The 26,398-nt window shown below is 45.1% G+C and overlaps 1 protein-coding gene across 17 annotated transcripts in view; it reads left to right on the forward strand.

Moving 5' to 3' along the window:
• Positions 1-26,398, forward strand: part of TENM3 (teneurin transmembrane protein 3) — a 1,236,272-nt gene that overhangs the window by 1,056,691 nt on the left and 153,183 nt on the right. For all 17 annotated transcript variants that reach the window (XM_080662244.1, XM_080662258.1, XM_080662255.1 and 14 more), the window contains one exon: positions 4,785-5,023. In XM_080662244.1, coding sequence (XP_080518370.1) covers positions 4,785-5,023 — 239 coding nt within the window. The remainder of the gene's footprint in view (positions 1-4,784; positions 5,024-26,398) is intronic.

The raw sequence follows: 26,398 nt of genomic DNA on the forward strand, positions 1-26,398 counted from the left end.
GGAATCGAACCTGGGACCTTTCAGTCCACAGGCTGACGCTCTATCCACTGAGCCAAACCGGTTTTGGCTGGCCTGCACCCTCTTGCATTCTGGGAGCCCTCAGGGGCTATCTGACTGACAGGGAGCGGGCCCAAGCCATCAGTCGGACATCCTTAGCGTTGCCGTGAAGGCGGGAGAGGCTCCCGCCAATGCCGCTGCGATCACCAGCTGTGAGCCCGGCTCAGGGCTTCTAGCTGAGTGGCGCCCCCCCCCCCCCCCCCCCCCGTGGGAGTGCACTGACCACCCCACCAGGGGGCAGCTCCTGCGTTGAGCGTCTGCCCCCTGGTGGTCAGTGTGCATCATTGCGACCAGTTGTTCCGCCGTTTGGTTGATTTGCATATTAGCCTTTTATTATATAGGATCTTTTATTTCTAGAAGTTCCACTTTGCTCTTTTCTCTTTTTTTTATTTTATATACATTTTTATTTATCTCAGAGAGAAAGGGAGAGAGAAAGAGAGATAGAAGCATCAATGATGAAAGCGAATCATTGATTGGCTGTCTCCTGAATGCCCCGCACTGGGGATCAATCCAGCAATCCAGGCACGTGCCTTTGACTGGAATCAAACCCGGGACCTTTCAGTCCACGGGCCGACGCTCTATCCACTGAGCCAAACCAACTAGGGCACACTTTGTGCTTTTCTATATCTTCTCTTTATCTCCTTATTATGTTCATGCTTTCCTTTAAGTTCCTCAACATATTTATAATAGCTGTCTAAAATTCTTGTCTGCTTTCAATCATTATTGGGTTTTTTTAGTCTATGTTTCCTGATTTTTATTCCCACTTTCCTGCTTCTTCCCAGTAATTGCTAAGTGTCTAAATTTTTTGTTCTTCTTTTAGAGAGCAGCTTTACTTGGAAGACCGTTAAATTGCCTGCAGATCAGCTTTCAGGACTTGAATGTAAGCTCTGTTGGTATGGACTTACGGTGGCCTTTAATCTAGGGCTGTTTAGCCTTAATATCACGGCATGGCCCTTCTGGGGTCGTATTAACTGTGCCAGATGTTCAAAAAGGTCTCATTCCTGGGTGGGATCAGGACTCGGCCATCTCTCAATTCTTGGTTAGTGCTAGGACTTGTTTAGCCTACTGCTTCCTAGTAGTTTGTCCTGTTCTCAGTAATTAATTGTTCTTTGACCAACCACTTGAAATCTCATTGTAATTTGCAGGGCACAGTATTCAGCTAGAGACTCAGTGAGACCCCATGCCTGTTTGGGGCTCTTTACCTGGGCGATGCCCTTCTCTCTGTACACTGTCCCACGAAGTCCAGCCACCGCAGCCCCCCTGATCCCGGACCTGTTTCCCCAACTCAGCGAGACCACCGTGCTCTTTTTAGAGTCCCCTTCCACGTACTGTGTATGACCCACACAGTTTCTCCAGGCAGAAAAGCAGGGACATGCGTATTAGGGCTCTCTCTCCGTTTCCCTTCTCTCAGCAATCAAAATTCTGCATTGCCAGCTGTCCAATGCTTGCAAACAGATGTTTCATAGACGACGTCCAGTTCTTTCTTTATTTACAATGAAGAATGGCACCCGGGAGCCAGGCTTCCCTCGCAGCCCCGGCTTCGTCCGGAAGGATGTCCGGTGTAATTAGCATATTACGCTTTTATTATTATCGATTATAATTACTTATTGTTAGCTGTGGCTCCTTGTCCAAGGTATTCAACTTCTCCAGGACTCACGTTTTACATTGGCACAATGGTCACCACTTTATTTCTTTTACACTATTTATTGAGCAACTACTGTGTCCCAGGAACTTCCTGTGGTCCTGGAATTACTGCAGGGGAATAAGAAGTACTGCGCTTACGTGGGAGCAGACAGACGACAGATGTGTACAGTGGCTATCAGGGGTGGGCAAACTTTTTGACTCGAGGGCCACAATGGGTTCTTAAACTAGACCGGAGGGCCGGAACAAAAGCATGGATGGAGTGTTTGTGTGAACTAATATAAATTCAAAGTAAACATCATTACATAAAAGGGTACGGTCTTTTTTTTTTTTATTTCAGTAGTTTTATTCATTTCAAACATTTTAACAAGAAGAATGTAAACACTAATTATTATAATTTGAAACTTCAAAAAATGGAGGAATCATAGCACAATAACATACCTTATATTGAAGATGGCAAAGGCAAAATAAAATTGCCTAACAAAGGAAAGGTACAAAAGCCTTTCAAATTAAACTTCAATATAATAAAATAATTTACAACTAAAACAAATAGAAAAGAACAAAATGTGTAAACAGTAAGTTAAACATTTTCTTTAGTGCAACTTCCAAATTATGCCCGGGACGTAGATGTAGATGGCAGTGTAGACTGGGTTGAAAGGTTTTTGGTCTTTAAAACATCAACTTCAGTGGGAACAGTGTTGTTGGTCTCCTTTTTAGGTAATGCTCTGATACTGTGCTCTCCAGGGGCGTGTCTCCCTACATCACCACGAGAACGTGTCTCCGCATTCCCAGGGTGATGTCGGGGGACGCGTCCGCGGGCATTCCAAGGAGCCTCTGGAAGATTGAGAGGTTGTTCCTTCTACTGAATGGGCGGATATAAATCTGCCCACTCAGAAGAAGGAGCTGCGGCCGTGTTTCCCGACGTTGCCATGTTAACACTGCTGCTGGTGAAGGAGCGGAGGGGAGAGCAAGAGAACCCTCCGCTCTTTCGGCTCCGTGGGCCGGATAGAACAGCCGAACGGGCCGGATCCGGCCCGCGGGCCGTAGTTTGCCCACGGCTGGGCTAGATCGTTCTTATCCATCAGCCCGGTATGCTAACCGCCTTTCTCTTTTCACATCCCTGTGTTTATCTGAAGCCTTCATCTCAGACGCTTTACTCAGACAGCCGGGGCCTCTCCCTCCTCCTGGGCTTCGAGTCGCAGGGTGGGGGGGCAGGTGCTCAGGTCTTCTCCCGGAAGCCACGGCGTTTTCACGGCTCCGTGCTCCTTCCTTACCGATCCCCACGTTGCCGCTGAGGTGGCTGCCTTGCTCTCCGTGTGGCCTCTCGGGGCCGGTGGCGCGCTCTGCCACTTCTTTGACACTCTTGAAGCCATGAATGTAATTCTACTTTGCACACGTAATGCTGAGAGGCAGGAGCCTCGGGAGCTCTCAGTAGCATGCCCCGGACACTCCACCCATCACGTTTCTCGATGGGACACCATTGCCTCTGCAGGTCTCCGATGTCCTGGTCCCCTGACGCCCCAGGTGGTCATTCTCCAGGCTGCGTCTTCTGGGGGAGCCAGGCCATCTCCTGCCCTTACCCACTCCCCCTCTTCCCTCTCCCGGACCCATCATGAGGGAATATCCTCATCCAAGGGGAATCTTTACCTCCTGGAGTCTTTGTCTTTCAAACGGTTTGATTATATCCCCATCCTTTCTGTTTCGCCTTTTCTGCAGAAATGCTTTCTAGTACTGGGGATTGCCTTTGGCCCTGGATCTACGGCTGGGTGCCACTCTTGTTTCTGTGTGGCTGGTGTCATCCGGCTGCTCTCTGCTCGTTCTGTGCCCTCAACCCTCAGGTGTGTCATGGAAGTGGTAGCGAGAGCCTCAGACGTCTCCGGAAACTCTCCCTGTCACCCCCCAGACTTGCCACAGAGCACTGGGCAGATTCGCTCCCCAAGCTGGGGAACCCATGGCTGTTGTCACCTCTCCTGGTCAGGGGGGACCTCTTTTATCTCCCACTGTGTTTCTCCCAAACATCATGGTAATACCCCAGCTGCTCCATTCCCCCTCCCCCCCCGCACTCCCCCATAGTCTGGGCATTAGGAAACGCACACACACTCAGACTGTTTTCACTTCTCATCTTGTCTCGTGTCTCCTGGAGGTGAGGCAGTGGAGCGGTTGTTGGAACTGAGAGGCCGGGCAGAGCAGGGACACAAGGGGGGAATTTCAGAAGGAAAAACACGCGTTACATAGAATTTAATTATTTCCTTTATTTAACCCACCAAGCTGGACGGTCCCGTTAGTGGAGAGCGGCTAGGATTAGAATGTGTCAGGGACACCAGGCAATGAACCAGCCCGCAGCCTGAGCGCGGCCGACGCACTTGTGTTTATAGGAGTTTGTGCTCTCACGTGGTAGCGAGTATCCATGTGGCTGTCAAGTCCTAAGATGAGTTGTCTGCAGGGAAATGGGAAGAAGTTCTTAAGGCAGTTCGCACAGGGCAGTTCCAGGATGGTTTCTGCAGGAACGGTCCAATCAGAATAACTTTCCAGGCTGTCGCGGTGCCTGCTTGATGTAGGGGACAGCGGCCATCATTGTCAGGCCTCAGCACTGCTGTCTGCACCACAGACCCTCTTTCCTCGGAGTCTTTTCATGAGTTGGCTTTTTTTTTTTTTTTTTTGGTTAAAATATTTTCTTTGTGTGTGAGTGTGTTTTTAAAAGAATCGTATAGTTTTATTTTTTAATATATTTTTATTGATTTCAGAGAGGAAGGGAGAGGGAGAGATAGAAACATCAATGATGAGAGAGAGTCATTGATCGGCTGCTTCCTGCACGCCCCTCACTGGGGATCGAGCCCCAAATCCGGGCATGTGCCCTGATGGGGAATCAAACTGTGACCACCTGGTTCATAGGTCAGCGCTCAACCACTGAGCAACACCAGCTGGGCTAAAGTATTTTGTTAATTTCCAGGTTTTTAAAACTGTTCGAAGTGAACGATTAAAGAGACAGAGAGGAGAGCAAACACCTAGCAGCGTGCCTCCGCGTTTTCACACACGTGTGTCTCGCTGTTGATACTGACATGTAACGATGTTCTCCCGTTCCACAGGCATTTCCTATTCAAAACAGGGACGGGGACCACGCCACTGTTCAGCACCGCGACCCCGGGATACACCATGGCTTCGGGCTCCGTGTACTCGCCGCCTACCCGGCCGCTGCCTAGAAACACGCTGTCGAGAAGTGCTTTCAAGTTCAAGAAGTCCTCCACGTACTGCAGCTGGAAGTGCACGGCCCTGTGCGCCCTAGGCGTGTCCGTGCTCCTGGCCGTCCTCCTGTCCTACTTCATAGGTGAGAGCCACGTGGCGGGCGCCTTCCTTCCGTCCGCAAGCCGGGACGCTGTTGTTTTCCTGCACTGACCCGTTTCTTTGGTCCAGAAGTCTATGCCGGGGTTATGTTTTCTGGGGAAGGAGTTGGTAATGAGACATTGTCATGACAGGGCAGTTTAAGTGGTTTTTAACACATTTGGGTAAATGGAAAAAGCTGCATTTGCACAAAGAACAAGTTATGTTCTTGGACGCAAATTGTGGTGTAAGTACGCCTGCTTTTGGCTCACCCCTTGTGAGAACACGGGCGACCTGTGCCATTTCCCATTCACGGAGCAATCCGCGCACGTCCAGGGATGGACGCAGGGCAGGCGTCTCCTGCGATGCACGGTCCGTGGGCGCTCTGCTGCTTGTCACGGGCCACGTCCCCGTCTCCCGCTCGCTCGGCTGTCAGAGTTATCTCAGACTTTTTAATGCTTTAATTAATCACTAAGTGTAAGTCCCCTCACTGGGGACCATGGTTTCCCCCTCAGGAACACTCTCCTGAGAACCGGGCATCCGTGAAACAAGGAAAGGATGCTTTACTTGCTCCTGGGTGTGGATTGGTCAACTCTTCTAACATAGCCCTGGTCAAGGTCTCCTCTGCGTGGGACCCACCTGGTGGAAGGGCAGTGAAAGTGGGCACAGTGACCTGTGCCTCCTCCGTCACACAGAGGAGCCCTCAAACTACGGGAAATGGTTTAACGGTCAGGACCACATCCGATGTTGATGGACTTCTAGGTGTAGGGAAAGGCCTACGATACTGAAATGCTAATGGTGTCCACTGAGAGAAACCCCAGGCTGTGGCGGGTCCTACAAGAACCACGGTCCCTGGTGCATTTTCCAGTTCACAGAGCGATGTGTGCTGCCCCGTGAAATTCTGTCGCTGAAGGAGGGTATCCCAGAGCTGCGTCTAGAACAGGCAAATGCATGTGTGGTGGACCGGTTTCTGTCATCAGCTACAACACTCCTTAGTTATAAGTCACGTACTTTGGAAACGGAAGTAATCCTTTGAGCCGCAACGTTTAAGAGAAAAATAAAATTTCAGACAGTGAAAGAACTTCAGAGAAAATGGAGTCAAGGATGGTAGCTGTGTGGCTTGTAATGTACACCTGCTTCCAGTTCTTAGACCCCGGCAGCATCACTCATGAATCAGGCACTCTCTCCCCCTGACCCTGGACACAGCCTCATTAGCCTCGGGGAGCCACTGTCCGTCGGGATGACACCTTTTTGTCAGTTTTCCATCTAAGGTAACGCCCTCCTTGTAAAAGGGGTCAAACCGGCTACCGAAAGGGGTTTCCCTGGGCCGAGATCACACACCCATGAAGCAACGCTATGCTGTTTCATAACGCTCAAGGTCAATGAGGGCGACCACACAACAAACGTCACTCTTCAGAGATGGGTTGCTCGTGTTCGGTGAGAAAATGCCCATCTGTTAGGAGGGTCTCTTCTAGTTAGCTGGATAAATTATGTCTGTTTGTCAGCATTGTGCTGCTGGAGAACCTTAAAGGGTCCTAAGATAATCAGTCATCAGTGGGATGGAATAAATTCAGCCTATGTTTTTGTAGGTAGGGTTTTGAACTCCAGTGCGTGCCAAGGAGATAGATATGCCCAGGGCCGGGATTCCGTGTCTGTGTTGCCCAGGTGTTGTCGGACATCCTTTCTGATGTAATTGCCTGGGTCCCCCCAGTCGTTAAATCCTCTATCAGCTCTGACACCCTTCAATTTTATTGACGCGTGTCAGTGGCAGGAAAAATAGCATTTTAATGTGTGATTAGAGCACTGTTATTTGTGATACGTACACTGTTCAAGGATCCTTTCGTGAATATAATTGAGTATTAGAGCTCTAAGTGAAAACTCAAATGTTTCTTTTTTTTTTTTTTCAAATGGCCCGTTTTTGCTGTTTAATAGTTAGTATCATCCTATATTCCTTCTAGTACCACACTCCAAAAATTCTCCCTTTGACTTTATCTTTCCCCACAAGGAAACATACAAATTATATCAGGGGTGGGCAAACTATTTGACTCAAGGGCCACAATGGGTTCTTAAACTGGACCAGAGTGCCGGAACAAAAGCATGGATGGAGTGTTTGTGTGAACTAATATAAATTCAAAGTAAACATCATTACATAAAAAGGTACGGTCTTTTTTTTTTTATTTCAATAGTTTTATTCATTTCAAACATTTTAACAAGAAGAATGTAAACACTAATTATTATAATTTGAAACTTCAAAAAATGGAGGAATCATAGCACAATAACATACTTTATCTTGAAGATGGCAAAGGCAAAATAAAATTGCCTAACAAAGGAAAGGTACAAAAGCCTTTCAAATTAAACTTAAATATAATAAAATAATTTAAAACTAAAACCAATAGAAAAGAACAAAATGTGTAAACAGTAAATTAAACATTTTCTTTAGTGCAACTTCCAAATTATGCCCGGGACGTAGATGTAGATGGCAGTGTAGACTGGGTTGAAAGGTTTTTGGTCTTTAAAACATCCACTTCAGTGGGAACAGTGTTGTTGGTCTCCTTTTTAGCTAATGCTCTGATACTGTGCTCTCCAGAGGTGTGTCTCCCTCCATCACCACGATAACGTGTCTCCACATTCCCAGGGTGATGTCGGGGGACGCGTCCGCGGGCATTACAAGGAGCCTCTGGAAGATTGAGAGGTTGTTCCTTCTACTGAATGAGCGGATATAAATCCGCCCACTCAGAAGAAGGAGCTGCGGCCGTGTTTCCCGACGTTGCCATGTTAACACTGCTGCTGGTGAAGGAGCTGAGGGGAGAGCAAGAGAACCCTCCGCTCTTTCGGCTCCGCGGGCCGGATAGAACAGCCGAACGGGCCGGATCCGGCCCGCGGGCCGTAGTTTGCCCACGGCTGAATTATATAGTTAATCTACTCATATATAGATATTTGTTGAACATTTTTTCTTTTTTTTTTAATTTAATAAATCTTTATGTTCAGATTATTACAATTGTTTCTCTTTTTTCCCCCATAGCTCGCCTCCACCCGGTTCCCAACCCACCCTCTACCCTTACCCCCCCCACCAACTGTCCTCATCCATAGGTGTACGATTTTTGTCCAGTCTTTTCCCGCACCCCCCACACCCCTTTCCCCCCGAGAATTGTCAGTACACTCCCTTTCTAAGCCCCTGATTCTATTATATTCACCAGTTTATTCTGTTCATCAGATTTTTTTATTCACTTGATTTTTAGATTCGCTTGTTGATAGATATGTATTTGTTGTTCATAATTTTTATCTTTACATTTTCTTCTTCTTCCTCTTCTTAAGGAATACCTTTTAGCGTTTCATATAATACTGTTTTGGCGGTGATGAACTCCTTTAGCTTTTTCTTATCTGTGAAGCTCTTTATTTGCCCTTAAATTCTGAATGATAGCTTTGCTGGGTAGAGTAATCTTGGTTGTAGGTTCTTGCTATTCATCACTTTGAATATTTCTTGCCACTTCCGTCTGGCCTGCATAGTTTCTGTTGAGAAATCAGCTGACAGTCGTATGGGGGCTCCCTTGTAGGTAACTAACTGTTTTTCTCTTGCTGCTTTTAATATTCTCTCTTTGTCTTTTGCTCTTGGCATTTTAATTATGATGTGCCTCAGTGTGGTCCTCTTTAGATTCCTTTTGTTTGGGGTTCTGTGCGCTTCCTGGACTTGTAAGTCTATTTCTTTCACCAGGTGGGGGAAGTTTTCATTCATTATTTCTTCAAATAGGTATCTTGCTCTCTCTCTTCTTCTGGCACCCCCATAATTCTGATGTTGGTATGCTTGAAGTTGTCCCAGAGGCTCCTTACACTATCTTCAAATTTTTTGTATTCTTTTTTCTTTTTGCTTTTCTTGTTGAGTGTTTTTTGCTTCTTTGTATTTCCAATCTTTGACTTGATTCTTACGATCCTCTAGTGTGCTGATAGAACTCTGTATAATATTTTTTATTTTAGTCAGTGTATGCTTAATTTCTAGTTGGTCCTTTTTCATATCCTCGAGGGTCTTGCTAAATGTATCGGCCTTTTCTAGAAAATTCTTGAAAAACCTTATAACCGTGGTATTGAACTCTATATCCAGTCGTTTGCTTTCCTCCATTTCTTTCATTTGTGATCTGTTTCTTTGTCTCCGCATTTTGGCTGCTTCCCTGAGTTGATAGAGTGGCTTTGTGTGCTAGGTGTCCTATAGGGCCCAGTAGCTCAGCCTCCCCAGTTACCTGAGGTAGACACTCTTGGTGCACCCCTTTGTGGGCTGTGTGCACAGTCTTGTTGTAGTTAAGCCTTGATTGTTGTTGGTATCACTGGGAGGAATTGACCTCCAGGCCAATTGGCTGTGAGGATCAGCTGTGTCTACGCTGGGAGAACTTCTGTGCTGGAGACACCCTTATGGGAGAAAACTTGCAAAAGCCTCTATGCTCAGCTTGGATGGGGCGGAGTCTCAGGGCGGAGCAGACAGCATTGGTTTCCCATCAGCCCTGCCCTAATAGGCCTCTGTGTCTCAATGTCCCGTGGTAATCGCTGCAAGCACCTCTGAGAGAAAGCCGCCCTCAAGTTCTGCCCGCTGCCAGACAGTCCAGTTTCTCCCCGAATGAGTCTGGTCCCCAGAGTCTCGCCCAGAACTGGAGTTCAGTGCAGTTGGGAGCTTTTGTCTCCCTCCCGCTTGAGAAAGCCAGCCGTGCACTCAATTGCCAGTCCTCTTCGTGTGCACGTCTCAGTACCTCTGCTTCCTGCAGCTCCTCTGAGTCTCAGTGTACTTTTCTCTTTCCTTCTAGTTGTAGAATTTCCACTCAGCCAGCCTTCCTGTGGTTCTGGATAGTGTCCGTTTTGTCTTTTAGTTGTAGTTTTGAAATTGTTGTGCGAGGCAGCAGTTTAGGTGTTTACCTATGCCGCCATCTTGGTTTCTCTTCTCTGTTGAACGTTTTTCTGATGGTCTGGTTATTGTGCTAGAAATTAAGGCGATGCAACCCAAGGCTTACCTCCTAAAAATTACTTTCATCATCAAAGAATTATCTCGTACTTTGGATTACTTTAATTAATCTCAAATATACTTCCACTTTTCACTGTTCTTCCTGTGCTTAAGTAACTGGCACACTCTTTTGCAATCGTTTTTATTGTTGTAGTTTAAATCAGCTAAAGAATTTCTTTTCTTCATGAGTTAGCATTGCAGATCTTTCCGGACTGAAGATACCGCCTTTACTTTGGAAAATATAGAATAGGGCACTTTTCTCAGGCAAGGCCGTGCACATCCACTGAGTGTGCGAGTAAAGCAGAGAAGGAAAGGGGCCACTTGCCTGTCCTGTGGGATCCCTCCGATAAACCCTGAATCAGTGGGGAAACCAATGTCTTCATCAGCTGGACCTCACAACTGTTAACCAAGTGCAGGCTCCTTAAACTTTCCCCCATTCTCTCATACTGACTGTCAATATAAAGTCAAAGAAGTATGTCAACTAAAAGGATTCAGGAACCACTTCTATCCCAGAATTATCTTTCTCACCTTCCAGTAAGGTTGTGAGAAGTTATGAGGATGTAGCTTTTACCTGTCTCTTCTCTAAGGTGAAGTTACCCCAGGAGAGGCAAGGTGTGGAACTTCTGAAATAGAGGGGCGATGAGAGGGGGAGGGGTTTTGTTGCTTTTTTGTTCCCATACAATTTTCAGATAATAAAAGAGGAAGAAGAAAGTGAAAATTAATCCCCATGGATCACTGTGAACTCTTTGCATAGGTCACCACTGTTAACGTTTTGGTGTATACCATTACAGATATTTTTCCATGCTTCTGTACATCTGGAGTTCCATGCTTTTTAATGCATTTGTATCAGGCTTTCTTGCTGGTAATGGATGTGTATAATCTTATTTAGTGGCTGTTTTTAATTTGCCAGTTCCCAAAAATGCACTGACTGTTTTCTTATACAAGAGTGTGTTTATGTGTGCATGTGGGTTCAATTGGTCAAATATTTTATCAGAATAAATTCTTTGAAAGAAATTTGCAGCACCAAAGGATAGGCATGTTTTAAATGTTGCAAACTATGGCCAAATAATCCCCATTTTTCACAATTACCGATGCTACTTATTATCAGTATTTTTAACCCTTGCCATTCTCTTAGGATGAACATCTTATTGTTGTTTCCATTTATTACTAGTAGTACTAAATATCTTTTCATATACTTATTGGCCATCTGTATTTCTTTTTGTGTGTGTGAATAGCCTAGTTTCCCTCCCCACCCCCCCATTTTTCTGTTGGGTATATTCTCCTCTTTGTGACTTGCAAGTGTTTATTTAAGGACTAGAGGCTCAGTGCATGACATTCATGCACGGGGGCGGGGGGGAAGTCCCTCAGCCCAGCCTGTGCCCTCTTGCGGTCCAGGATCCCTCGGGGGATGGCCAGCTACCAGCTTAGGCCTGCTCTCTGTGTTGAGCATCTGCCCCTTGGTGGTCAGTGCGTGTCATAGTGACCGGTCGTTCTGCCATTGGGTCGATTTGCATATTAAGGGTTTATTATATAGGAGTGAATCATTTGTCATATATTCTATGTAGTTTCTTCAGTTCATTATTAACTTGGTTCATGATTTTTATGCTATATATCATATAGAATTTTTTAATTCATCACATTTATCATTTTTCTTGATAATTTGTGATATTCCTGTTATACCTATAAAGTCCTTATTTATTCTAAGTATTTTTTTATTTTCTTCTGTTCTATGGTTTTTCAGTAACTACTTTAGGTGAACATTTTTCTGGACACTCTTAACAGATGTTAGAGGCCCAGATTAGCTCTTCATTCTAGAAACTCACAGTCAAGTGGTAAAGACAATATTGTAAACATACTAGGAGCATGTGCACCCAGGCTCCCATCAGCCCCTACGAACTGGGGCTCCAGGAGGGACCTGTGACCCAGGCTCTTGGCCAGCCCAGTTCCCAGCGGCCCACCACGAACTCAGGCTTTTGGCCCCCACCAGGCCCAGGCAAGATCCTGTGACTCCAGGCCATCAGCCGGCCCAGTGGCAGGCCTGCTGCCCCCGCAGGCCTAACCTGGGACCACTTCGTGTCTGCTAATAGCCTCTGCTTTCTTTGTTCCTGGTGGACTCGGTCTGGGTGGACTGAATCCAAAGCGGGACCTTTGCACCAGTGAGGGTGAAGAAGCTGATTTTTAAACCAGCTCATCCCATTCTGGAGAGAAAGAACTACATAACTAGACACCCTGAGAAGAGAGACCATGGGGAGACAAAGAAACAGCCCGCATATGAAAGAAAAGCAGGCATCACCAGAAAAGGAAGTAAACCAAATGGAGGCAAGCAACCTTTCAGAGAAAGAATTCAGAGAAATGGTCATAAGGTGGATGAAAAGAATGGAAGACAAATTCGACAATATGAGTAAGAACCAAGAGGAAATGAAGAAAAACCAAGAAGAAATGAAAAATGACATCACTGCTGTAAAGAACTCAATAGAAAGCATCAAGAGTAGACTAGAAGAAGCAGAGGACCGCATCAGTGAGCTAGAAGACAAGGTAGGAAAAAATACCCAAGTAGAGAAGCTTCTAGAAAAAAAAAATTAAAAAGCAAGAGGAGAGCCTAAGGGAACTTTGGGACAACAGGAAACAAAACAACATCCACGTATCAGGGGTTCCAGAAGGAGAGGAAACTGAGCAAGGAATAGAAAACCTCTTTGAAGAAATAATGACAGAAAACTTCCCTGATATAGGGAAAAAAAAACCCACACAAATCCAAGAAGCTCACAGAGTCCCAAGCAAAATGAACCCCAAAAGACCGACACCAAGGCAAATTATAATTAAATTGGCAAACACCAACGACAAAGTAAGAATCTTAAAAGCGGCCAGAGAGAGCCAGAAAGTTACTTACAAAGGAACCCCCATCAGACTAGCAACTGATTTCTCAACAGAAACTCATCAAGCCAGAAGGGAATGGAATGAAATATACAAAGTCATGCAAAGGAAGGGTCTGAATCCAAGAATACTGTACCCAGCCAGGCTATCAATAAAAATTGAAGGTGAAATCAGGAGCTTCACAGACAAAAAAGGACTAAGGGAATTTATTACCACCAATCCAGCAATGCAAGAAATGCTAAAGGGCCTGCTGTAAAAAAAAGAAATCAGAAGCGAAGAAGGAACACAGGGGTAAAGAATAAAAATGGTGACAAATAGGTACCTATCAATAATAACTTTAAATGTTAATGGATTAAATGCCCCAATCGAAAGACATAGGGTAACGGATTGGATAAGAAAACATGACCCATACATCTGCTGTCTACAAGAAACCCACCTCAGAAAAATGACGCACACAGACTGAGGGTGAAGGGATGGAAAAAGGTTTTTCAGGCGAATGGAAATGAAAAAAAAAGGCTGGGGTAGCAATAGTTATATCTGACAAATTAGATCTCAAAGTGAAGGACATAACAAGAGATAAGGAAGGCCACTTCATAATAGTAAAGCGAGCAATCCAACAAGAAGAAATAACTCTGGTAAATATATACGCACCCAATACAGGAGCACCGAAATACATAAAAAAACTCCTGGAAGATATCAAAGGAGAGATGGACAGCAATACAATCATAGTAGGGGACTTTAATACCCCACTGTCACCATTGGACAAATCCTCTAAACAAAAAAATCAGCAAAGAAACATCAATCCTAAATGACTCACTAGACCAGATGGAATTAATTGACATCTTCAGAACATTTCACCCCAAAGCCACAGAATATACATTCTTCTCAAGTGCACATGGATCATTTTCAAAGATAGACCATATGTTGGGACATAGGCAAAGTCTCTTCAAATTCAAGAAGATAGAAATCATATCAAGCATCTTCTCAGATCACAGTGGCATAAAACTGGAAATCAACTACAATAAAAAGAATCCAAAAAAAATCAAACACATGGAGACTAAACAGCATGCCATTAAACAATGACTGGGTTACCAGAGAGATCAAGGAAGAAATAAAAAACATCATGGCAACAAATGACAATGAAAATACAACAATCAAAAATCTATGGGAAACAGCGAAAGCAGTCTTGAGAGGGAAGTTCATAGCTCTACAAGCCTACTGCAAAAAAACAAGAAACAATGGTAATAAATTACCTAACCCTACAACTCAAAGAATTAGAAAGAGATCAACAAGAAAAGCCCAGTGTAAGCAGAAGGAAGGAAATAATAAAGATCAGAGCGGAGATAAACGACATTGAGACCAAAAAAAAACAATAGAAAAGATCAACAAAACCAAGAGCTGGTTCTTTGAAAGGATAAACAAGATTGATGAACCTCTAGCCAGGGTCACCAAGAAGCAAAGAGAGAGGACCCAAATAAACAAAATCAGAAATAAAAGAGGTGAAATAACAACAGACCCCACCGAAATACAAAGGATTGTTAAAAAATACTATGAACAACTCTATTCCAACAAACTGGACAACCTGGAGGAAATGGACATTCCTAGAAAAATATAACCTTCCAAAACTCAATCAGGAAGAATCTAAACATCTCAATAGGCCAATAACTATGGAAGAAATTGAAGCAGTCATCAAAAAGCTTCCAGCAAACAAAAGCCTGGGGCCAGACGGCTTCACAGGGGAGTTTTACCAAACATTCAAGGAAGAACTAAAACCTATCCTCCTCAGACTATTCCAAAAAATTCAAGAGGAAGGAACACTTCCAAGCTCCTTCTATGAAGCCAGCATCACCCTAACACCAAAACAAGATAAAGACAACACAATGAAAGAGAATTACAGGCCAATATCCCTCATGAACATAGATGCCAAAATCCTCAACAAAATTCTAGCAAATCGGATCCAGCAGTACATCAGAAAGATCATACACCATGACCAAGTAGGGTTTATCCCAGGAATGCAAGGATGGTACAATATCCACAAATCAATAAACGTGATACATCACATAAACAAATTGAGAGATAAAAATCACATAGTCATATCAATTGATGCAGAAAAAGCATTTGACAAAATCCAACACCCTTTCTTGATAAAAACTCTTAACAAGGTGGGAATAGAAGGATCATACCTCAACATAATAAAAGCTATATATGATAAACCCACATTTAACATCATACTGAATGGGCAAAAACTAAAACCATTTCCCCTAAGAACAGGAACAAGACAGGGATGCCCACTCTCACCACTCCTGTTCAACATAGTGCTGGAAGTATTAGCCATTGCATTTAGATAAGAAGAAGAAATAAAAGGCATCCAAATTGGAAAAGAAGAAGTAAAGCTGTCCTTATTTGCAGATGACATGATATTGTACATAAAAAACCTGAAAGACTCCATCAAAAAACTAATAGACTTAATAAATGAATTTGGCAATGTAGCAGGATACAAAATTAACGCCAAGAAATCTATGGCCTTTCTATACACCAATAGTGAACTTACAGAAAGAGAGACTAAAAAAGCAATCCCATTTACCATCGCACCAAAAAAATTAAGATACCTAGGAATAAACTTAACTAAGGAGGTAAAAGACCTATACGCGGAAAACTACACGACACTGAAAAAAGAGATAGAGGAAGACATAAACAGATGGAAGAACAGAGCATGTTCATGGATTGGGAGAATCAACATCATTAAAATGTCCATACTACCCAAAGCAATCTATAAATTCAATGCACTCCCCATTAAAATACCAATGGAATATTTCACAGACCTAGAAGGAACTCTCCAAAAATTCATCTGGAATAAAAAAAGACCCAGAATAGCCACAGCAATCCTGAGAAAGAAGAACAAAGTAGGTGGGATCTCAATACCAGATTTCAAGCTGTATTACAAAGCCACTGTTCTCAAAACTGCCTGGTACTGGCACAAGAACAGACATATAGATCAATGGAATAGAATAGAGAACCCAGAAATCGACCCAAATCACTATGCTCAATTAATATTTGACAAAGGAGGCATGAACATACAATGGAGTCAAGATAGTCTCTTCAATAAATGGTGTTTGGAAAATTGGACAGATACTTGCAAAAAAATGAAACTAGACCACCAACTTACACCATACACAAAAATAAACTCAAAATGGATCAAGGACTTAAACATATGACGAGAAACCATAAAAATACTAGAGGAATCCACTGCCAGAAAAATCTCAGACATATGCCAAAGCAATTTCTTCACTGATACAGCTCCTAGGGCAATGGAAACTAAAGAGAAAATAAACAAATGGGACTACATCAAAATAAAAAGCTTTTGCATAGCAAAAAAAAACAACAAAACAACAAGAAAGCCCACTGCATGGAAGAACATATTTGCCAATGATATCAACGATAAGAGTTTAATCTCCAACATTTATAGGGAACTCATGCAGCTTAACAAAAAGAAGATAAACAACCCAATCAAAAAATGGGCAACTGATCTAAATAGACACTTTTCGAAAGAAGACAGAAGGAAGGCCAAGAGACATATGAAAACGTGCTCAAAGTCACTAGTCATCAGAGAGATGCAAATCAAAACAACAATGCGGTACCATCTCACCCGTCAGAATGGCTATTATCAACAAATCAACAAATGACAAGTGCTGGCGAGGATGCAGAGAAAAAGGAACCCTCATGCACTGCTGGTGGGATTGCAGACTGGTGCAGCCGCTGTGGAGAACAGTATGGAGTTTCCTCAAAAAACTAAAAATGGAGCTCCCATTTGACCCAGTGATCCCACTTCTAGGAATATATCCTAAGAAAACAGAAACACCAATCAGAAAGGATATTGCACCCCTGTGTTCACAGCAGCACAATTCACAATAGCTAAGATTTGGAAACAGCCTAAGTGCCCATCAGCAGATGAGTGGATTAAAAAACTGTGGTACATCTACACAATGGAATACTACATTGCGGTAAAAAAGAAGGAGTTCTTACCATTTGCAACAACATGGATTGAGATGGAGAGCGTTATGCTAAGTGAAATAAGCCAGGCAGAGAAAGATAAGTATCACATGATCTCACTCATTTGTGGAATATAATGAATATAAACTGATGAACAAAAATAGATCCAGAGACAGAGAAACATTAATCAGAACGTCAAACCTCAGAGGGAAGGTAGGGGAGGGGGGCGTAAGGGGGAGAGATCAACCAAAGGACTTACATGCATGCATATAAGCCTAATCAATGGACACAGACAACACGGGGGGGGGGGGTGGGGGCATGAATGGGAGGTTGGGGGGTAATGGGGGAATCAGGACACATATGTAATACCTTCATCAATAAAGAAATTTTAAAAAAATGCACAAGGAACTATGGGAATGCTCTGAAGTTAAAACAGGAAAAAAATATTGTACACATACTATTGACAGCATATGCTCTCATCGCTGCAAGGTCCATGTGAGCAAAACACGGAAGAGAAAAGAAAACTCCCTCAGGCTGAAGATGTTGGGAAAACGACTTGGTCTAGCAGGTGATTGCTAAGAGGTAAAGCGGAGGTCAGTTCACGGGGTTTCGTGTCAGAGTGCTTAGAGGGCGATGACCTTGAGAAGAGGTCATCCAAGGCAAGGGAAGGAAGGGGCACGAGCGATCTGCATGGGTGATGGCTGCTCACAGGGCCCCGGGCATCGCGTTCCAAGCTGCGTGTGAATCGTTTGTTTTCACAGCAAGCCCTGAGTTCCTGTCTCCATGGAACAAAAAGGAGTCTGTTGCTTAGAGAGGCCCCTGGTGTGGAGTCACACGGCCTGTAAGTGAGGAAGCTGGACCAGAAACTATGGAGGACCCATTTCACTCGACCACGCCCCCCCCCCCCCACCCCGCCACCATGAGGTTTCAAAAGACGTACCATAGAGAAGAAACTAAGAAATTAAAGCCGTTATGCTTTTAAAAGATTGCTTTAGCGGCATTCCAGAGCATGGAATTTGAAGAAAGGAAGTCCAGACTTGGCTTTTCAAACTTCCATGTGCCGGGAGTCACCTGGAGACCCTGTTAAAATGCATCTTCTGATTGAGCAGATCTGCGGTGGGAACCCAGGGTCTGCATTCAGACAGCCCCGGGGGACGCTGCGGCGGCCACGGACCACACCTGGACCAGCAGGCCCAGCCAGCACGTCAGACGCTGCTCTTCATGATGGGGACGCCCTGTCTCTGCACCGTCCAGTGCAGTGGCCACTAGACACGCGTGACTCATGAGGACTCGAAATGTGGCTAGCGCAGCTACGGAACTGGCGTTTCAGTTTTATTGTTGTTCATGAACTTAAACTCCAGCAGCCACGTGTGGCTCTTGCCTACCATTTGGACAAGTACAGGCAGCCTGCTCGAAACTCCCCTCCGTGGGCAATTACGAGGCCCAGTGGGGAGAGAGGAGTGAGCAGCAGTGAGAAGCTACCGCTGATCCATCCCAGGACAGACGTGCCAGGGGTTAGCATCTCTAGTTCTTAAACATCAACTGTCCACACTTGGGCAGATGGCAGTCCTCTTTGCAACAGCCACGTCAGGACTGTAGAGTGCTGAGCTCCCAACTAAAACCCTTCTCTAGTACTTGAGTTGGTGTGTCTTTACACAGTGAGAATCTGCTGATGTCTAAACACACATGTTATGTTGGATGATAATAGTTAGTGATACAGACCTATCAAAAAAAGACCTGTCCTTGCTTTTTCTGGGCCCTCACGTCTTCTCTCTTCTGCTGTAACGATTAGAAGATTGTAAGGAAGGGGAGTAGATAGCAGTGGTTCGCCAACAAATGGATTAAAGAGACAGAGCTACTGGTTACCGTTGCTTCTCCCTCTGCTCCTGGTTAAGGGGTGAGTCACAGGCTTGATTATTGTTCTTTACTCACAGTCAGTGGGGATAACCTGTAAACATATCAAAATGCCCAGAAATCTTATCATCAAGCATGAACATTATTGAAACATTAAATAAAATCAAAATTTTGGATATGGCGAGGCAGACCTGAAAATTCAAGTAGTTTCCCACGTGCGGTAGCACCAACAGTATTTGCACCTGTTCTTTATATCTAAGGAAAACTAGAGAAGACAAAAATGCCATCCAATTCTATTGTGCGCGCACATTTTCTTGATTTTTGGATGTTTATCTCCAACCAATAATTCGCTTGACAATTTTCATAGTAGCTTTGTTGAGATACAATTCTCCTTCCCTACAGTTCACCCATTTAAAGTGCACAAGTCAGTGATGTTTATATTCACACAGTGTTACAATCAATTTTAAATCATTTCCATCCCCCAAAACAGAAACCCTGCCTTCTTCAACATTTCCATCCCCCAAAACAGAAACCCAGCCTTCTTCAACATTTCCATCACCCCAAAACAGAAACCCTGCCTTCTTCAAGAACATTTCCATCCCCCAAAACTGAAACCCTGCCTTCTTCAAGAACATTTCCATCCCCCAAAACAGAAACCCTGCCTTCTTCAACATTTCCACCCCCAAAACAGAAACCCTGCCTTCTTCAACATTTCCACCCCCCCAAAACAGAAACCCTGCCTTCTTCAACATTTCCACCCCCCCAAAACAGAAACCCGGCCTTCTTCAACATTTCCATCCCCCAAAACAGAAACCCTGCCTTCTTCAAGAACATTTCCATCACCCCAAAACAGAAACCCTGCCTTCTTCAACATTTCCACCCCCCCAAAACAGAAACCCTGCCTTCTTCAAGAACATTTCCACCCCCCAAAACAGAAACCCTGCCTTCTTCAACATTTCCATCACCCCAAAACAGAAACCCTGGCTTCTTCAACATTTCCATCACCCCAAAACAGAAACCCTGGCTTCTTCAACATTTCCATCACCCCAAAACAGAAACCTTGCCTTCTTCAACATTTCCATCACCCCAAAACAGAAACCCTGGCTTCTTCAACAGACACTCCCCATTCCCTCTAAACCTTCCTTAGTTTTGTTTTGTTTTTTGTTTTTCCCCTCCAAAAAAATCTGGACTTTTAAGTGATTGGTTGTTAATTCCTTCCCCAATCACGTGAAATCACTCAGCACGGTTTCTCTGGTGAACTCCTGGCGCATGCTGCTAAGGAGGACTCGCATTCTCAATATTCCGTTCCATTGAAAACATACATGAACAGCTGCTGCCAAGTGGCTCCTAGAATAGCTGTTGTCGTGTGTGTGCTAACAAGGCTGTGTCACAGCGCGAGCACTCCGCAGGCCCAGCCAAAGGTAACCCGTCAAGTCCAGCTTCATAGCAGACAGGGATCGGCAGCGGCCGTCTGTCCTGCTTCTTTGTCTATTTGCATTTTATGGACGGTGTGCCTCTCTGTGTACCTGGAGATTGATTATGCTACTAGCTATCTATATGCAACTCAGGGTCAGAAAGAAAAATACGCCAGCCCTTTGCGCTTCGTGAAAAATCGGCCATTTCAATATATATGGCAAAGTGAAATGTGTTGTGACATTCTTTTTTCTTTCCGGACATGTTTGTGCAGTGAAAGTGCTGTTTTATTAGGTTACAGAACACAACTGAGCGATGAATTACACACCATTTCTCACTGCAGCTTCCTCCCTAACTCCTCGTTGCGTTACATTTCGAAAATGCATTTTGTCTGAGATGCGACGGTAGCATTTTAATGCGGATGTGACTTCATCACTTTGTAGAAGAAAATATACTGCCTGTAGTTTAGAGGATTGAACATGGTAAACGAAAACTTATAAATCAGTATTTTATGTTACCCTTGGATATATGAAATTAAAGACATATTTAAACCTGATTCAAAGGTGAATGAAGACTCAGAATAAACCCGTTTACCGCTGGGAGAGGAGGAAATGGTAATATGATAAAGCAACCACTGCAGGACTCTGATTCTGCCAATGCGAAAAGGAGAAAATGTGCTGAAACCCATTCTGGATGGTGGCACTCTGCCTATGGAAGAGGCGCTTGGGATGAAGTCGTGCATGTATTCGTATATACACACGCCCCTCCGACCCACAGGCATGCTGGCGGTCCTGCCATGTCTGCACTCTGCCCTAACTTCAGTGTGAGCTCTATGAATTTGCAGAAAATACCAGTTTTCTCTGTCTAGCGCAGCCTTGGGCAAACTACGGCCCGCGGGCCGGATCCAGCTGTTCTATCCGGTTCTCTTGCTCTCCCCTCCGCTCCTTTACTTTGAATTTATATTAGTTCACACAAACACTCCATCCATGCTTTTGTTCCGGCCCTCCGGTCCAGTTTAAGAACCCATTGTGGCCCTCGAGTCAAAAAGTTTGCCCACCCCTGGTCTAGCGTATCGTATAGAAACCCAGAAGTGATCGAGAGGTGACTTAAAATTCCGTTCACTCGATAGCCAGCTCTGTATGAGCCTATGCGGCGACGTCTGAATTGGACCCCAAACTGGGGGAAAGCTATACCAGTAGATCACACACTCCGTTTTTTTCACGTTACACATTGTTGCTGGTTTTTATAGGACAGCAGCAGAATGTGGAGCTTTGCGCTTACCCTGGAACATCGGGAAGAAATCACTGCCAAGTTGGTGCAAATGTAGGAAGTATGCGTCTCTTCTCTTTCCCCAAAGTGACTTCTTTTACTGTTACCTCGACACGAGGTCAACGGAGTAAATAACATGAGGAATTCTATGCGCAAACAGACCGTTCCTTACCACTCAGCTACAAGGAGCTCCTGAGTTGCAAAGGGTTCAAGGACATCAACAATAAGAAATACTGTTAGCCCGTCCGGCGTGACTCAGTGATTGAGTGTCGACCTATGAACCAGGAGGTCACTGGTTTGATTGCTGGTCAGGGCACATGCCCAGGTTGCGGGCTCGATCCCCAGTAGGGAGCGTGCAGGAGGCAGCCGATCAATGATTCTCTCTCATCATGGATGTTTCTGTCTCTCTCCCTCTCCCTTCCTCTCTGAAATCAGTAAATATATACCTTTAGCATCAGCTGAACTTGAGCGTGTGTGGAACATAAATATCTTGCGTGTGAAAGGCGGTGCTGTTTTCTGTTTGGGGCCCTCATCTCTGCAGAACGTAGCTGCATTTCCCCACCGATGCCAAGTGGAAAGCACAATACAGCATTTATACCACGTCCGTGTTACGTTGCATAAATATTGGATCGGCGTTGCGTATGTCACTTGCTTTCCCGTTGGTGGTACTGAAGGTCGTGTATTTTCAGAGCATAATGGACATCAAGAGGAGTGAAAGAAAGAGTAACGGGCATAAATAAGGTTAAAAAAACAAAACTATAGACTGCTAGCAACCTTAGGAATGAATTCAGCATAAAACCTTTACGTTCCACTGAATCTACGTTCAAACAAAGGTCTTATCCTAGAATCTGAGACAAAATAAATTCCAAATGCATACACTCTTTCAGTTTATTTATTGTCCTACATAATCTTAGAATGTCTACACACCTCATCCTTCTTCCTCAACAATGAGACTCCACGGTTTCTACTCAGTGATTTCGTACTAAATTACTGATATAACACCAGAAAAAGGAGTGACCATCCATCCATCCGTACTTCGTGCATTCGAAATTTGTTTATTGAGTGGCGGCATTTCGTGACTGAGGCAGGATGAGAAACACAGCAGGGAACAACATAGATTATCCCTTGAGGAAGCAGACACCGGGCACTTAACTGTAACCATGATGGCTGTTTAAAAGGGGGCTGAGGGAGGGCACAGAAGACAAGCTGAGTGAGCCGGAGCACCACAGAAAGGCCTTCCTGCGAAACCAGAACAGTGACGACGGCGGTGCATTTTGACAAAGGCTGACATGCGGACAAATTGGAAGTGTGACCACATAACCGAAAGGTGGCCTGAAAAATCAGTCCTCAGGAGTACCGAGGCCAGTACAGTGCGGTTAATAAAAAGAACGCCTCGCTGTGTCCGAGGACAACGGGTTGTGTTGCTCATCGGTTTCTTTGTTGAGTGGGTCTAGCTACAGCCCTTTTTGCGGGGAGGGAGCAGTCATAGTAGGAAGCGGGAAGGAACCTTACTGTGGGAATGCTGGCTCTGGAACGAGATGGAAAACCACCCTGAGGATTTGCAGTCTGTTCCTGTGTGTTCCCTCCCCTGGGCTGTAGAGAGTATGCATGCATGTGTTAAGCATCTACGTAATAAAAGAGTAACATGCTAATTGACCATACCTTCGCGACGCCCACCAGCCAATCAGGAGTGAGTATGCAAATTAACCCAACAAAGATGGCGAGTTAATTTGCATACACAGGTGCCGAGCGGCCAGGGGCGGGGTGGGACACTTGCATCATCGCCATGGCGACAACACAGGCATTCCACACCACCCCCGGCCACTCCGGGCCTCTGGGCAGTGTGGAAGGCGGAAAGGCGTCTCCGGCCAGAGCGAAAGGCGGTGCTGGCAGCGAGGGAAAGGAAGGCCCATTCTGGCATGAATCTTCGTGCACCGGGCTTCTACTTTTATTTATAAAGTATCCCCAGAAAATAGTTTCAAAACTGTTCAAAGAAATGTTATCTCTGGATTTTTTCCAAACATGTATGAGTGCTCAATTCATCGGTGTTGACGACATTTTAAAAGCACACATTGTTTCTGTATTTCAGTAGTTGTTGGGAGAGACAGGTCATGTTGCTCTGCAGTTGATAAGCAAAGAGGTCAGCATGGCCAGTGCCAGCCCCGAGTGGGGCCGGAGGCAGAAAGGCCATTCCTGTAAGACCCTCCCATTGTGCGTGTGAAGCCAGTTATCTCCAGGAAAAAATAAATGTGTAAATATAAACATGCATGTAGTATAATTATACCGTAGAATGTTTACAATTATAAAGGTGATAAACACATTTTTTTTAAAAAAAGTATAGAAATCACTGCTGAGGGGACTGGAGATATTTCCTTTGGGTCCTGTAACCTCATTCTAGACCCTTCATCCCCTCATTAACCACATTTGTGGCTTTACCAAGCTTACTGCACGATGTAGTTAGTGAGCCTGGGTGAGCTACAACGAATTGGTACATAGAAACTAACTGTGTTAATCAGTCACTTCAAATAATCCCAACTTGTACCATCATTTTCTATTTTTAGAATAAAGATATTTTTAGAGGATTTTTCCTTCTTCAAAGAGAGCCTTTGAGATCTTAGCAGAGAAGCGAGGCGAGTTGGCAGCAGAGAAGTGGCCACCTCTCGTTAGAAAGGGAGGCTGAGCCCACAAGCACGGAGGCCAGCTGGCAGTGGGAGCCGCCGCCTGGGACCAGCGACCACACCTGCCTGTGGATTTTGCTTTGAGATAAATGTCCACAGATGTCCCATACATGCCCATCAGTAATAGTTACAGCAAGTGTGTAACCAAGGGACACTCCTCTCCCTTAGCCACATCGGTGGTGGGGAGCTGGAACCCTAGGTTCCCACAGCCTTTTCCCACCCTGCCTGGAGGGTGAGGCGGTCAGGGGAGACCCGTGTGACCATTACCATTCCCGACCAGGTCCCGCAGGTGGTGATGTGGGTGCAGCTCACCCTGCTTCTCTTGAGAAACAGACTGGGTAAGGGCGACACAGACGAAGTGTTTGTTGATGAATGAATGATGAACAGCAAGCTACATGGGTGAATTGTACCCAGATTTCTGAAAGGTCACTGGTTTTATTTAAAGTTGCAACTAGACAAATGCACCATCACCCCGCACCCCCCCTTCCCCCCCACACACACACACACTTCACAGGTGATATTACCCTCCTCAAACATAAACTTTTAGAGGAGACATGGACTGATAGGAAGGGGATAATTTTCTGGATTTTGCCACATTTTAATATACCAACCATCTCCATATCCCTAATGGTGGGATCTTTGAATAATGAGGGTTTAAGTGCCATAAATTTTCAAAGAATTCTGATTTTCAGGTCTAGTCCACTTTTGTGCAGAGTCAAACCAAGCCAAGAAGAACTTCTGTGCGTGAGTAGGTCATCAGCGTACGTACACGTCATTCCCTACCCGTAGGCTGCGGGCCTGTCAGCTCTTCGGGAGGAGAGGGGTCGTGAAAGGGAGTCAGTACCGCCAGCCTCGGGATAACCGGATCCACGGGCTTCAGCGGCAGAGCTGCTGGCGCCTGTCGCTCGTGAGCCTCTGTTACATACATGTCCCGGCAACAACAAACCCCGTGTTTTGGGGGAAGCAGGGAATCACCCACCAACCCTGTGAACGATTTCATTTTGCATTCGGAATGTTTCTGTGTCCTCTTCCCGTGTTCTTGAATGTTGACATCTGTCACCTCGAAGACCCTCCAGCGCAGGGGTGGGCAAACTTTTTGACTCGAGGGCCACAATGGGTTCTTAAACTGGACCGGAGGGCCAGAACAAAAGCATGGATGGAGTGTTTGTGTGAACTAATATAAATTCAAAGTAAAGGAGCGGAGGGGAGAGCAAGAGAACCCTCCGCTCTTTCAGCTCCGCGGGCCGGATAGAACAGCCGAACGGGCCGGATCCGGCCCGTGGGCCGTAGTTTGCCCACGGCTGCTCCAGCGTCTTGATCATGATTGGCCCCTTTGGGACCCTCCTCGTGATGGTGAACGCTCAGTGCTCCCCATCAGCGTGGAGCACGGCTGCTTCCGTCACTCAGAGAACAGCACCTGGAGACGGAGAACGGAGGCAGCATTAGGAGAGCCGTCTGCCGGGGAAATCCTGCCTCCCCACTGGAGGCAGACACGGCCCCATCTCCAGGCGCCTCTCTCGGCCGCAGCAGTGACTGGCGGGCAGCTGGGACCCGTCTCCCAAGCAGAACCCTTAGCGGAACACAGGGGTCCACACAGTTAAGGAAGAAAACAGGCAGCTAAATGTAAAAGTAGGTTTTTTAATATTGCTGTGTGTGAAAGAATGGGTCGACTATTCGGGCAGAAGCAAGCCTGCCCAGCTACATGACTGTGAGATATTTTGACAGCCAATGTGATTCTCCTTTATTAGTGACAAAATGCCAAAAGGAGAGAAAGGAAAAATACACAGCATAGAAATAGAAAATATTAGCAACCATTTTTTTATCTCTTATTTTCTTCTTCCCCCCGCCCCCCCCCCCCCGAGAAAGTAGCTCATAAAAGTTATGATTTAACATGTTATCTTCACATACTCAGGGTAACTTGCTGCATTGGGTGTTCGTTGCTTGGACTATTCAAACACCTTATAGTTGGGATAATTCCCTTCTTCTAATGACAATGAGAGTATGTGTTAATGGGAAAGCCTTAAAAAGAAATATTGATTTTAAAATACTATAAGTGGGTTAGCAAGGTCGGATCTGTTGATATTAGATTAGCCTTAGAGCTAATAACGAATAATAATGGAGCGGAATGCCAGAATGTTGCCTCACACACTCCGTCAGCATGTATGTGAACACAGCAGGAAATCCAAAACAAAAGCTAATTTATGGAAAACTATGTATTTCTAATGACACTTTAGGCCAGCAGGGGTCCCAGCTTCCACCACGCCCATCACCCAACCTGCTTTCATCTTGCATTGAAACGGGGCTGCATTCCGGAAGCGTGTATCAC

This window comes from Plecotus auritus (genome assembly GCF_963455305.1).
Source record: "Plecotus auritus genome assembly, chromosome: 3".
Lineage (NCBI taxonomy): Eukaryota > Metazoa > Chordata > Mammalia > Chiroptera > Vespertilionidae > Plecotus > Plecotus auritus.